This window comes from Emys orbicularis, chromosome 4 (assembly GCF_028017835.1).
Source record: "Emys orbicularis isolate rEmyOrb1 chromosome 4, rEmyOrb1.hap1, whole genome shotgun sequence".
Taxonomy (NCBI): Eukaryota; Metazoa; Chordata; order Testudines; family Emydidae; genus Emys; species Emys orbicularis.
In genome coordinates this window covers 12759472-12773478 of record NC_088686.1, presented here as the reverse complement: position 1 = coordinate 12773478, position 14007 = coordinate 12759472, and the positions used below count along the sequence as shown (strand labels likewise).

At 42.2% G+C, this 14007-nt stretch overlaps 1 protein-coding gene across 1 annotated transcript in view; it reads right to left on the bottom strand.

Moving 5' to 3' along the window:
- ARID4A (AT-rich interaction domain 4A) overlaps positions 1–4104 on the bottom strand; it is a 66241-nt gene extending 62137 nt beyond the window's left edge. The window contains exons 1-3 of the mRNA XM_065402696.1: positions 4002–4104; positions 2538–2609; positions 588–698 (exon numbers count right to left, since the gene is read on the bottom strand). Of these exons, the coding sequence (XP_065258768.1) occupies positions 588–698; positions 2538–2543 (117 nt within the window). The 5' untranslated portion in view covers positions 2544–2609; positions 4002–4104. The remainder of the gene's footprint in view (positions 1–587; positions 699–2537; positions 2610–4001) is intronic.
- Positions 4105–14007: the final 9903 nt, after the last annotated feature.

Below are 14007 nucleotides of genomic sequence, written 5' to 3'. Positions count from 1 at the left end.
TGCCTCGGAAAGACATTGCACAGAAATTTCATACAGCTAGAACTTGCTGCTTTGAAACAGTTTTAAAACAGTTGTTTACATTTAACAGACATCTCCTGGACAATCCTGAAAAACTGTTCAAAGGAAATAATTTTCATCTCCTCTTTGCTTCCTAGCTATAAAAGACTGAGGATGTCTGCATGATATAGAATCTTTGCTTCTGAAGAATCTTTGCTCCTAGTTCTTATTGCTCACCTAAAGCCATAATGCTCTATTTATGCCATCAACATTGATTACTGTGGAAGTGACAGTCACAAACAGAAGGTTATAACTGCAAATGAGAAATAAAGTAGCAAGAGCAGATAAACTTATTTTAAGAATTATTTTTATGCTAGTACCCTTGAAAAGAATTATTTTTTAGATATAACAAACATAATTGCACCAATATAGAATTACTTTAAAAAAAAAAAAATCTTCCCAAGAAATGTCTACAACTTTGTATAACCACACACTAATTTTAAGGGGTATGATTTTCCTTGACAACCCTTTTAATATATTTTCTAATAAAAAAACAAGGAATGCAATAGCACTAATGTCATTAACCCTACCTTGACTTTCACCAGCCTTTTCACTGTCTTAATCTTTGCCTCACAAAAGGCACCACGGTACTTGGCACTGACATCAGTTCCCACTGTCAGGTAGGCAGGCTCATCTGCTGCCTAACAAAAGGAGAATAAATTAGAACAAGGTTTAGTCTTATATTTTACAAAAGTGTATTTTGTTAAAATAATAATAATAATTACTGTCTTTACAGTTGCATCATCATATATTCAAATATACATCCAAGCTTTTAGTCCTATTGACCATTTCTTAATTAGGTCATAAATGATGGTTTATGTTGCTTCCCAATATTGCAGAGAGCCTAATCTTTCTTTACAATAAGATCTGACATATGCTAAAATCTAGAACGTCAACTCTTTCCTAATAGTGGCCCTTGATTTTGCTCCAATTAAGTCTGTGGAACATGCGAAGTGTTTTTTCCCCCCAAATATACACATTTTTACCAAGGTGCTGTGCATAATATTTTAACCATATTTAAAGTTTCATTGCACAGGAATTGTTTCTAAACAAAACAGACAACTTCAAACAGACAGTGTAAGAAAAGTGAGTGGTACACATTTTTCCTACACAATTATTTTCATGTCCCCATTTTGCAAGAATGTACTAATAGTCATTTAAGTGCAGAAATACTATTTAAAATAGCAACTTTTTTTTTTAAAAGGAACTTAAGTAACTGATGAAAAATGAGTAAGAATGGGCCAATGGTTATGGTTTATAGCACTATTTTGCAGCATACACAAATCATCATGATCCGAAGAAATAAATCAGCTTTGCCAGTAAATTTCAGCATATTGGGCTGGCTAAAAAGATTACATCACACTGAGTTTACTGATATATGTTTTGCTCCAGGAATCTTGACCCCCACCCCCCCAATTTTATCAGTCTGACTGTTGTCTCAGAAATACCAGTTCAATAACCTCAAAGAGAACTGAAGCATATGCTTACAAACGGAGGGGGAAAGAAATAGAAGGATGAAGATAAGTTCAGTACATTGCTATAAACAATACAATATGAAAGTGATATTTCATTTTGAATGCAGCTGCATTTCAGACAATTGCAATTTCAAAATTTATACAATAACCATAACCTTTATGTACTTAAAAATATCTTAGATTTCTGTTGTTTCAATGAGAAAAAAAAAGTGTTCTATGGTGTTCTCTACATCAGATTTTCTGAAGGAAAAACAGCAAAAGAGCTACAGAAAAGTTTGCTGTTATCTTTCAAACAAGTATATTAAATGTTATTTTTCTTCCTTGAAAGGTCTTTGTTAAGATTTATTTTCCCCCCAAAACATGTGCAAGTTTATCATTTTCAAGAACATTTGTGTGTGTACCTGGGCATTATTAATTTACATTTTATTTTCTTTATTTGACTTTTACAATGATCAATAAACTTATGCTAAGTTACTATATTAAAAAAACAAGCTACAGTAAAATAGGAAATCAATACATGCAATGAAATATTTTGTGTTGATAATGAACACAAATAATCAACTATTTTTTGCTCGTCTCTGCATCTAAGAAGTGTTTCCCTCCATGTGACTTACCCTGCAATTGTTAAGCCTTTGCTCTGGAAAAACTGAAACTGCTAAGGAAGGACAACAGCTGTGGTTTTGCAAACTCACAAAAGCTACAGCCAACACAGGAAGCATTTAAAGATAGTACTCCAAATGACAACAAGTCAAAGGCATCCTATGTTTCCAAAGTGGTGTTACTGCATAGGTGAGGGATTGGCTTGAGCTGCCCTTCAGTGAGAGAGAAGAAATGGGATTTCATTCCATTCAACATGTGCTGATTTCCACAGCCAACTTTATTCTGCTGTTGTTCAACGAAGATACATTGATTAAAAATTAAGACAATAAGGTGATTGGTGCAGGGAGAAGAGAAAGAGCACAAATGCTTCCCCTACTCCTCATCTCAGGACCTGGACAAACTTACCTTCATCTTTGAAGGTTATTTGAGGGATTCCAGCTCAAAGATTTCTCTTGACCCCAGTTATACAGAAAAAAGCTAGAAAACAAGAGAAGGAAGATGATCAGACACACATCTGCATACATGTGGATTTATTAAAAGGAAACATCTTGATCTTGGGAGAACATAATTCAGTTATAAGCATAGGGAAGATTATTAAACACACCCCTCCACATTGTTTACACACACCCCTCCACCCTACGAGCACACCCACCTCTTTACATCCCTAAAGCATTCCCTCCACAGGAAGCCTCCGAGCCCCACTTGCTGCCCTGTGTGTGCAGCTGAAGGGGACAGCGAGAAGTGCTGAAAAGGGGTCCTTGCTGGGGACAAATGGGCCCTTGGAGATCTGGGCAAGAAGCAGCTACTACCTCCTTTTCCTTCCCGCTTTGGCTGCCTCCTGCTCTTCCTCAGCCCCTCCGTGTGTCAGGTCGCCATTGCTCCCTCTGCCTTTGCACCATGTCAGGGAAGAAAAGGCTCCACACACACAACGTAGGCAAAAATACTACTACACATGATCTTAGCTACTACTACTAAGCTGCTCGCAGCCCAGCTGCTGGGACAAGGGCAGTTCCTGCGCAGGAGAGACAAGGCCCTGAGCCGCCTCCTTCCCCTCTCAACTTTCTCAAGCACAAGAAGAGAGATTACTTAGGAAGGACCCTCCCCTCCCCTCTCCCCGAGAAGTCTTTAGACTGGGACACAGAGAGGAGTTAGACCAGGGCTTCCCCACACCCCCTGCCTCCCCACTAGCCTCCAGCCCCCCAACGCCTCCCCACACCCCCTGCCTCCCCAACTACCTTCCAGCCCCCCAACACCTCCCCACCTCAAATACCTTCCAGCCCCCCAACACTCCCCTTGCCTCCAACACACACCCCCTTCTCAAATACCCCTCAGCCCCCTCCAAACAGACATAACCCAAACCCCACCGCTGCCAGGGGGTGGCCCTCCGCAGCAGCCCGGCGGGGGGTGGGGGGCTCGCCCACGGAGAGGGTGGGAAGCGAGGTCCCCGTGCCCCCTGAAGCTGAGCAGGGAAGAGCTGATTGGAGACGCGGGAGGGGGGCGGGCAAGGGGAACCTGCCGACTCCCCCCCACCCCCGAGAGGGCTGACGGGGGCGTTCCCCTATCCGGGCCGGGAGATAAGGCGTCCCCGTCCTCCCTGCCGCGAAGAGGGGTCCTCAATCAGAGAAGGGAGGAGAGGAAGCGCCGGTCACCGCGCTGGGATGGGGGGTGGAGTTCGGCGGGCGAAAGGAGTCCGAGTCCCCCTCTGAGGGGAACCGAACGGGGGCGGGGGGGCTGCCTCCTCCGTGACTGGGTGAGGGAGCCCCGATCCCCCGAGTGAGGGGTTTCGGGGATCCCGATCCCCCTTCCCCCGGGACGGCAGCGGAGTTGCGGCTGCTGAGCCGCTCACTGCCCTCTTGCTCCTTCCCCTACCTTTAAACTCAGAGCCAAGTAGGGATCTGCTGTGAGCCCGGCCCCCAGCCCCGCTCGCGGCAGGCGCCTCAGAGACAGCAGCAGCAGCGGCGGCGGCGGAGGCGGCAGCAGCGGCGGCTCGACTCCGCTCCACCCCCCTCCCCTTCCAGCCCGGACTCGAACCGAATCACCAGCGATCAGCCAAATAACAAGCTGTTGAGCAGTATCTGCCCTGCTCGAACTCCCATTGGCCCCTCGTGACGCCCAGGGGGCTCTACCCTGCCCAGATTGGGCGCCGCGGACAGCCCCCTCCCATTGGTCACAGTGTACCAGTGAGAGCAGATTGGTCAACAGACGACGCAGGTAAAGCAACGGAGACTTTTGATTGGTGAATCGGTGGAACTCGAGTCGATTGGACATTTCTGAAGTGAAGTAATCGTACACCTCACGCTGATTGGTACGAACTAGATCCGGATGTAGCTTTGCGTGCGATGATTGGCAAGCGTGGAGGTCAGGAAGAGCAGCGGGGCGATGTGATTGGTGTGGACTGTGTCATAGACATGGAGAGGGGGCGGAGCGAAAGGCCTGCAGCGGCGGCTGCATAGCTCCGCACAGAGCATGCGCCGCGATGGGCCTCCCGGGCGCCATTTTGTACGATGCTCTTTCCCATTTTAGGCGGGGAGGAAGGGAGCGGGAATGGTCTCTGCGTTTTCCGGGGGGCTCTGCCTCGTCTCGGGCAGGGGATGGGCTCCGTGGGATTTCCTCCTTCCGGCTGAAGGCTCCGTCTTCTCTCCTGCCCGGAGGCGATGGTGGCTGTAGCGAGCGGGTAGCGTTTCCCCTCCCTTAGCGCGGTGATGGCGCAGCAGCCGGGGGGAGGGGGAAGCTCGGCGAAGCCGGACCCGGAAGTAAAGGGACCTCTGAGGAGCCGCTCACCTACCCCATGGCCGCGGCGGAGGAGGAGGAGGAGCTCCGTGAGGAGGGGGAAGTGGCAGTAGCCCGCAGTGATGTCTGGGCCACGGAGGCGGGGCCGTACAGGAGGCGGCCGGGTACGGCAGCGTAAGTCGGTCGGCGCAGCCCCGTGCGGATTGGACCCGCAGCCTCGGTGGTGAGCGAGGCCTGCCCAGCTGTGACCCCGGGCGGGCGCCTTCTGGAGCTTGCTGGCAACCAGTGTCAGTGAAGCTATAGGCGAGGTTCGAGCTGCTCCTTCCAGGAGCGTGTTGACTCTGAAGCCTACCGATCACAACGTCGGTGGGGGCGTTAGCTCTGTGTTAGCTCCAGGAGAAATGTACAGAGGCTCCGGGATTGTGGTCTGGGGAGCTGCCTGTCCCGCGGGCATAGCGGCGCTTTGGTAACTCGCCAGCTGTTGCTTTCGGAAGTAGCAGGGTTGTTGCACGTGTTGCTCTTGGAACCACCGCACAGGGCATGAGGTGGCAGTTCGCTCCCGGGTTAAGTGTGTGCTGTATCTCCATTCGTCTGTGTCATACTCATGATGCACAGGAAGGAGCAGGGTGGGGAGGATATGCGTGTCCTGCCTCCCAGGCATTTTTCAAGTGGCTTTAATGATTGTGACCAGTCCAAAGGCTACAGCCATGGAGACTGAGTTTCCCTTTCCACAGAATAGCCAGAGTGCAGCTTTCCTTTACACCCCTGCTGGTTCCATTGGCTGGGAACAGCGAACTGCGGCCACAGGGAGCTGAGGGGCTCCATGCCTGCAGATGCTCCAGGTCAACAAAACGACAATGTATTAGATATTCAATGATTCTATAGAGTTTAAAATTATCAAATTTTGGTGTAGACCCCGTTTATAAGCTGACCCCCGCTCTTCGATGTGTCGTCTTTTTACCAAAAATATTCGACTTATGAACGAGTATATACCGTAACTATTTAACTGAAACTCAAGCTACAACATGAAGTGCTGTTATCACTAAACCTGCTAAAGATCTAAATGTATTTTTGTTAAATATTTTGCATAATAACTTACCCTTGAGAACACCCCTTCAACCTCCCATCTAGTGCTCTAGGCCATGGGTTCTCAACCTTTTTTTACCCTCAGTCTCGTCTCCTCTCTCTCCCCCCTCCCCTTCCCCCCCACATGCTATAAAAACTCCATGGTCCACCTGTGCCACAACAACTGCTTTTCTGTATATAAAAGCTAGGGCCAGTGTTAGAGGGTAGTAAGTATGGCAATTGCCTGGGCCCCATACCACGAGGGGCCTGCGAAGTGGCTTGTGGCCGCAGGCTTCAGCCCTAAGCGGTGAGGATTCAGCTTTCTGCCCAGCACGTCTAATGTTAGCCCAGCTTCATGGCCCCCTGAAACCTGCTTGTGGCCCCCCAGGGGGCCCTGGACCCCTGGTTGAGAACCACTGCTCTAGGCTCCAATCGAGCAATGGTCTCTGGTTGCAGGAGTTCACCATGCAGCGTTTATAGGAAGATGAGGGCCCCAGAGATAGTCTGTCAGTGCCTGCTGAATGATGCCAGAATGGCTTGATATCTAATAACTAGCTTCCAAGTCCCTTCTAGTTCCAGAGTTTGGTTTTTACTACATCTGAAGCTTTAGAAGGAAAGTAGCATACTCTGACAATGGAAAAGTTTACTAGTTGGGCAGTATTGCATAGTATGGATATGCTTTAGGTACTTTATTAGAGATAGCATGTTGGGGATGTTTGCAGTCAGATGTTCAAAGACTTAACCATACAGGCAAAAAAGTTCAGAACCTAGTTCTGCTAGCTGGAGTTGAGTTGTGATTTTTTTTTTTTTTTTTTTTTTTTTTTTTTTTTTTTTTTTTTTTAAGATTTTTGTTGTACTTGACTGGTATCGTGTTTACAATACATAACAGAAGCATGGAGTTTGAGGGGAATTTTTTTTTGGTTTAGATTGTTGGGGTTTTGTGCTAGTTAAGTGATGTAGTGAAAAGCAAGTTGGCATTTTATTCATGCATAATATCATTAGTTCTGTTTCATAAAACATTCAGATTCTTCATTGGATAAAGTGAGGAGACTTTATTATTGCTAAGAATACAAGATCAGTTATTGTTATAGTAACTAAAAAATGTATGGCTTAAAGATTGGTCCTTTTAACCTACATATCTTTTGTTTGGAACATATTGCCCAAGTCATGATTTAGATTGTAAGCTTTTTGGAGCAGGGGTTGTGCCTTTGTAAAGAACTTAGTACACCAGCACTCAATAAATATCAGCTAAATACAAAACTAATAAGCCTTGTTTCTAATTTCTAGCAGAAGCCCTGGCTACCTGCTGATATCGCCATTGGTATCTGAGACTACATGGAATGTTTAGGAAGTTCTTGATGCATTGGTCATCCAATGGAATAAAATGATTTCTGTAGAGGGTCTACTTGTATTATGATTACAATAAAAGTACCTCAGACTGTTTAGCCAATCAGACCACCTAATTGAACATTCTGACACTACTTAAAAAGATGACATCTAGTATAATGGAATGAAGATTTCTTTCACTGAGGTGGGGGAAGCTTTCATTTTAGTTTTAAAATATTAATTTCAGAGCTTCACTACAACAAGAATTGTATTGCGTATGTTGAAATTCTGAGTTTATTTACATTACAATGAATTGGGAAAAAGTTCCCAGACAACTTGAACTGATTTCTACAGTGTATCCCATTTTGCCTTTTTCTTTCTTGTTACTAGGGATATCCTATATCGAAACAAATCTTTTTAGCAGTCTGCTGCTTATTTTATCTAATGGCATAATCCTTTGACATAACTGCCCCTCTAGGACTCAATTTGTCACGCACAACGTTAACAACCTTTTAGGAATAGGTGCAGGAGCAAACAGAAAACTTAGACACACAAGGGGAATTAAAAATTAAACTATTAATAGCGACCTTTTACATGGAAAAATCTTCGCTTTGATTCTAAGAGTGTATGTACTTTCATACATATTGCATCTGTATGAAAATTGGATATATACACAGAAATTTGGGGGTCTGTAGGCCTTTGTTTAAGGATCAAAATGATCTCTGCAATATAACATGAAATTTTTCATATTTCAATATGTAATCTTATAGGTATCTATAGATGTCGGTTATAAAGCTTATCAAATATGTAAGCCTTGATCCCGAGTGATGGGTACACTTTATAAGTACACTGGGGGGGGAGGGATTTGTTAAGTTCCTTCTAATGATCGTATCTGAACTGAAAAACTTACAGAAATTATGCTAATAATTCCAAGCATCTGGCACTCCGTCCAGGAAAACTAGCAAGACAAAGAGCAGTGGATTCTCCATTTCATAATACTCCTTATAAGAGCATAAATAGCAACCAAACACAAATTGTTAAAAGGAAAGCTCTTTACTTCATTTTGCTCCCCTGGGTATTAAAGGTCAGATGAGCATGTTTTAATTAGTTCTGATTATTCAAATTGATCAGTGCATTACTTCTGACACATTCCGCTTGTATTCAGAACTAAGAGCTCAAATATATATGCAATTCATGTAAACATGATAGTCAAAAGAGCTTTGGCAGTATTCAGAATACCAGAACTTTGTTTCCCTGCCAGCTTCTGAACACTTAAATGGAATAGATATAGAGAGGGATACTGTTTTCATCCAAGAGTGTTTGAAAAAGAGCCTGCGTTGTGTGCGACCTCTTAATGATGCTTTTATTCCTACTCTTCCTTCATGTCTGCTACCTCATCTGAACTTCTTCCCACGTTTACTATCGTATCTGTAACCAGTGAAGTGTGTTGTGTGGCAAGCGTGCATTCTAGTGGAGCCTGAATATCAACCTCCTTTGAACCTCGGGACATCTGTGCCACTGGAATTGACATCTTCCTACAAAAGGTGAGCATGAACTAAGCTGTTTATAAGCCATAAAGCTTTATTTTGTATCACACATGATTGTGAGCTGTGTGAGAAGGTCTCTCTAGATTAAAAAGGAAACATTTCTTTCAATGTTTGAAAATATAGATGTCCTGTGAACACAAGTCCATTGCAGGGGGGGAAAAAATCAGTAAAAGTAGCTGCATTACTAAATGAGAAGGGTTAAATTAGTTTTAGTCAAAACAGTATTTTCCATTACCGTTAACCACACCTAGTAAGTTCCTCTTCTTGATGCTTTCCAGTGATGCTGAATGCATAATACAGGTTTTCCCAAAAAGTTCACAACCTATTCCCTGCCTTTTGTAAACCTGTTTAAAAAAATGGATTTTGTTGGAATTGCTGGGGAAGTTGCAATAAGAGTTGCCACCACATAAGAGGTGTGAATCACCATTTTTATGTCCCCCTGAAGTTAGGGATGGTCTTTTGGGTCAGTATTACTGATGTTTAGTTTGCGGCAGTGCAGTAACTCGTCTAGCTATATTGAAATATTGTGTTTTAATTGCAACATTAAAAACTTTGCATGGTGTCAAGTATCAGGGGGTAGCGGTGTTAGTCTATATCCACAAAAACAAGAAGGAGTCCGGTGGCACCTTAAAGACATTTTATTTGGGCATAAGCTTTTTTTACCCACGAAAGCTTGTACCCAAATAAATCTGTTAGTCTTTAAGGTGCCACCGGACTCCTTGTTGTTTTTATTAAAAACTTTACTACTCTGTTGCAAAGCCACTGAGGAAAGATGCAATTCTTAGGCAGTAACATTGACGTCACAGCTACTGCTGCAGGTTCCTCTGAACTTTGTGTGACTACCAATCAATTTTTCCACTGTCAGCAGCTCTTGGGAAAATTAAAATCTCATTATTATTGAGTAACTCTAGTCTGGTCTCAGTTCTGCTTTGTGGCTGCAGTTCTTTTAGATGGAGACTTACTGATCATAGACTGTGTGCATGATTCAGCGATGTGCCAGTTCACCTGCGTGTGTCGTAGCAGCTGTTGAGAGCGAAGCCTTGTGCCAAAAAAGATATTAAAATCCTGACTGGCTTGTTAAATGCTACTTCCTCTTTAGTTTCAGACCAATCTGCTTGCTCTCCATGTCTTCCTCTTTTTGACTCTAGTAGCATAGTGACTCTAAATCTAAACATTGGATATTCTTCTCTGATGCTTTGGTAATCTGCATGTTATAGGACAAAATATAAGAACAGCATTGTAAGTAAGACTTCTTATTTTTGCCTGCCATTTTTTCTGATTGTGATAATTGTAATCCAGTTGCATAGAATGCTAACTAAAGAGGCTAGAGTGTTGAAGCAAAGGTTTACTTCAGGTCTCTTTAAAACCAATTTTACATAGTACTGACAATGGACTATTCAATAAGATATCTTGATATAGACTTCAGTTTCTATAGCATTTCACTTGGCAAACACAAACAATGTAATTGTTCTGATTTGTAATGAGAAATCCGTTTAATGTTCTAAATTGTTTTTAGTGAAGGTGGAATTAGAGAAATCACTATCTTAATTGTAATAGCCTCTCTATAGTCCCTACTTGAGAAATAATGACTGACTATAAATGTGCAGAGAATTTACTCGTGCCTTCATTAGTGTACTGGTATAGCGCAATAGAGAACTGCACTGGAGGCAGAGATCTAAGTAACAGCTCTGTAGGCTGAATCGCATTGTTTTAAAATATCTGTCCAGCCTTCTCTTTATTGTAAGAGAGAGCCTTTAGTTTTTGTAACTTTTCACTTACCTCAGGACAATTCCTCTATCTCACCATTTTTAAGAATAGGGCAAAGAATTGAGAAATCAAATTAGGACAAATTTCAGAAGTTTTCCCTTAATTATTTATTTGGTTTGTAACCTTACTTTTTTATGTAAATACCTCTTTCCTTCAGCAACCATATAATACTTAAACTTGTTTAGTTCTTAGGTGAAGAATATGGAAGATAAACAGTAGTATAGACTTCTGTACATGCCCATTGATAAAGGTAAAATATTAGCTATCCTTTACCAAATACATCATGCTCACTGTTTCCAGTCTTGTGAAGTAAGAGCCTCAGAGCTCACTGTCTGGGTCATGTGCACAATATGCTTTCTATGGGTATACTTATTTTTTTTTTTATTGAATTGGACTTATTAGGGACTTTGGCTATATTAGCATAGACTTTTATCAACAATGCCACTGTTTAAATTTTTTTTTTATATTTCCACTGTTGCATTCAGGCCTTTATATAAAAAAAAAAAATAAAAAAAAAAATTAAAATCTAATTTTATTGCATCCTACTTAAAACAGCTAGAAGAACTGGGATACAGTAGGCAGTTCTCTTTAGGTGTCTCCCTTAATGCTGTTTGAATCTGAAGACCAGATAAAATCACAAATATGAACATGTCCATTTCTGCAGCCACACAGCTAGTCAAAAAGCCAGAGTCATCAGGCTATTTCCAGTTGTGGGGAGGAAGTAAGAAAAGAACTGCTGGCTCATTTAGAGATCTGCAAGAGAGACTCTATTTTGAAATGGGTCCTTAGTCATCTCAGATTCTGCAGTGGAGTCTGAGTTTTGAGACTCGCACTCAGGTTTTTGTGTATACTTGTCACATTTGGAGCTTTTTGTCTGTGGGTACAAAATTAGTGTCATTTCTGGAGCCATTTTAAGATGGATAAATTGCTTTGACTGACGTCTTCCAATTCACAGTTCACTTGCAGTACTGTTAGTCAGCCCTGTGTAAGGAAGACATTCTCCACAATTTAGCTTCATGTTTTAATTTCTAATTGCTATGGTGATAAGACAGCATTTGTGGAAGGATAGATATGTAAATCAGTGGAAATTATGGTCCAAGTTCTAGAATAAAATGTGTAGGTAATCTAGAGCATGAAATAATTAAATTTCACTTACTGAAAGTCGCTTTGGTCTAAGAACATCAAGCCGATAGATAGATGCGTGTTAAATTATAGATGTTGGACCTTAACTTTCTTTTTTGGAGGCAACCTACTGAAAAAAGGAGTGTTCCTCTTCTCTGCGCCCCCCCCCCCCCCCCCTGTCTGAACACTTATGGATCTGATTCTTCCTTCCCTTCACCTTGTGTGGTCATTTATACCAGTGCAAAGCACTACCAATTCAGAATTGTAGTACTTCACGCTAACTCTACATTAGGATAAATGACTGCACCAGGTCCAAAGGCAACGTTTGGGTTTGATTCTTCATGTTGACAAACAACTTAATGGAAATTCATAGATTCCAAGGCCAGAAAAGGACCACTGTGATCATGTAGTTTGACCTGCTGTATAACACAGGCCATGGAACTGCCCCCAAAATAATTCCTAGAGCTCATCCAATCTTGATTTAAAATTGCTAGGGATGAATCCACCATAAGCCTTTGTAAGTTGTTCCAATGGTTAATTATTCTCGCTGTTATAAATGTACACCTTGTTTCCAGTCTGAATTTGTCTAGCTTCAGCTTTCAGACATTGGGTCGTGTTATACCTTTCTCTGCTAGATTGAAGAGCCCATTATTTAATATTCCCCATAAGGTACTTATAGCCTGTAATCAAGTCACCCTTCAATCTGTTCTTTGTTAAGCTAAATAGATTGAGCTCCTTGAGTCTTATTATAAGGTAGGTTTTCTAATCCTTGAATCATTGTCATGGCTCTTCTCTGAATTCTCTCCAATTTTATAATATCCTTCCTGACTTGTGAGTACCAGGACTGGACACAGTATTCTAGCAGCCGTTGCACTATGCCAAATACAGAGGTGAAATAATCTCTCTATTCCTACTCGAGTTCCCCCGTTCATGTTTGAGAAAAATATTCAGCACCTTCCCCTATTCAATTAAGCTCTGTACTCAGTTAAAGAGGCAAAGCAAGTCTCCCAGCAAAAGCAGGGTAGATCAGACTTGACATTTCTGATATTTCTAAAGTTTTTGTTTACACAAAGGTTTTCTACTAGTTACAGGTATTTTAGTTCAGGATGGTATTTATTTATTTATTTAACAAAATAGCTAAATGGATACAGCCCCTAGTGTGGATGTAGTTATAGCTGTATATGCCTTATGCCAGCATAGCTTATTCTCCTTCCCTATAGGAGTAACTATCCTGGTACAATTGTGGCCACGATATGGGAGTTGTGCTATTTACACTATACTGGATAGCTAGAGGTACAATTTGTGTGTTAACAAGTCTAAGTTAAGAAAGGTAGGAAAACTTCCGTGGGGAGGGAGGAGGAAACCTGTTCAGATGTTCGTTATAATTCATCACATAAACAGGGCCCAATCAGAATTTCCCCCTCTTAAGATATCTTGGTGAATGTTTAGTTTTTCTCCTTTTGAGACCATGTATTAATATTTGAATGTTTTTAGTTTAAAAAACACTACACAATGCTTTTGTACTTTATCATCTATCAACAAAAGGATGTTTGACGATGAACTGAAACACTTCTGTATGTGTGACTTTAAAAACAAAAACCTCCTGTTGGAGATCTTAACTCATGGAGGGTGAAACTCATACCAGGGCAGAGAGCACCTGCAAGGTCACTTAATGAGGCTTAAAGGGGACCTACACAGGACTTGGGGGGGGAGGGGAGGAGAATCAGGTTTGTGGCCTTTTTATTCTTCAAGGTGTATAAATAGGTCCTTTTAAGAAAAATCTTCCAAGAGTTTTCTGCTTGTTTTCTTACACTAAAAGTTGAGGTCTTACCGAGGCTGAAAGCCTGGGGATCTAGTGAAATGACATCACAAGAGACAACAGTAAACATTAAGAGGGGAAGGGACTTTTTAGTTTTAAAAATTGTTTAACCAACCCTTTTTCTTAACATGCTGAAAACTCCACTTGCCATAAAGAGTGGTAAGCTTTTCCTGCTGACTGAGTGGGCCTAGGACATCTTTCTATTTAATTTATTTTCCTATGATTGCAAAGTCCTTCCAGCTTTGAACTGATGTGTTGTCTTCATGAGTCTGTAGAGGGAACAAATGAGACTCATAGTAGCTTTGCCAGGCAGCAGCAGAACAAAATTAACAGGATCAGTCAGTTTCACTGCAGTTCAGAACCTTGTTGGCATCAGTGAAATCTTGTTTTCACACTAATGCTCAGAAAAGCTATGAGGAGCAATAAAGGGAAGCTTTCCATGGAAGACAATCCCAAAACAAGTGTAGAAGAGTGGGAAACCTTTCTTCTTGATATCCAG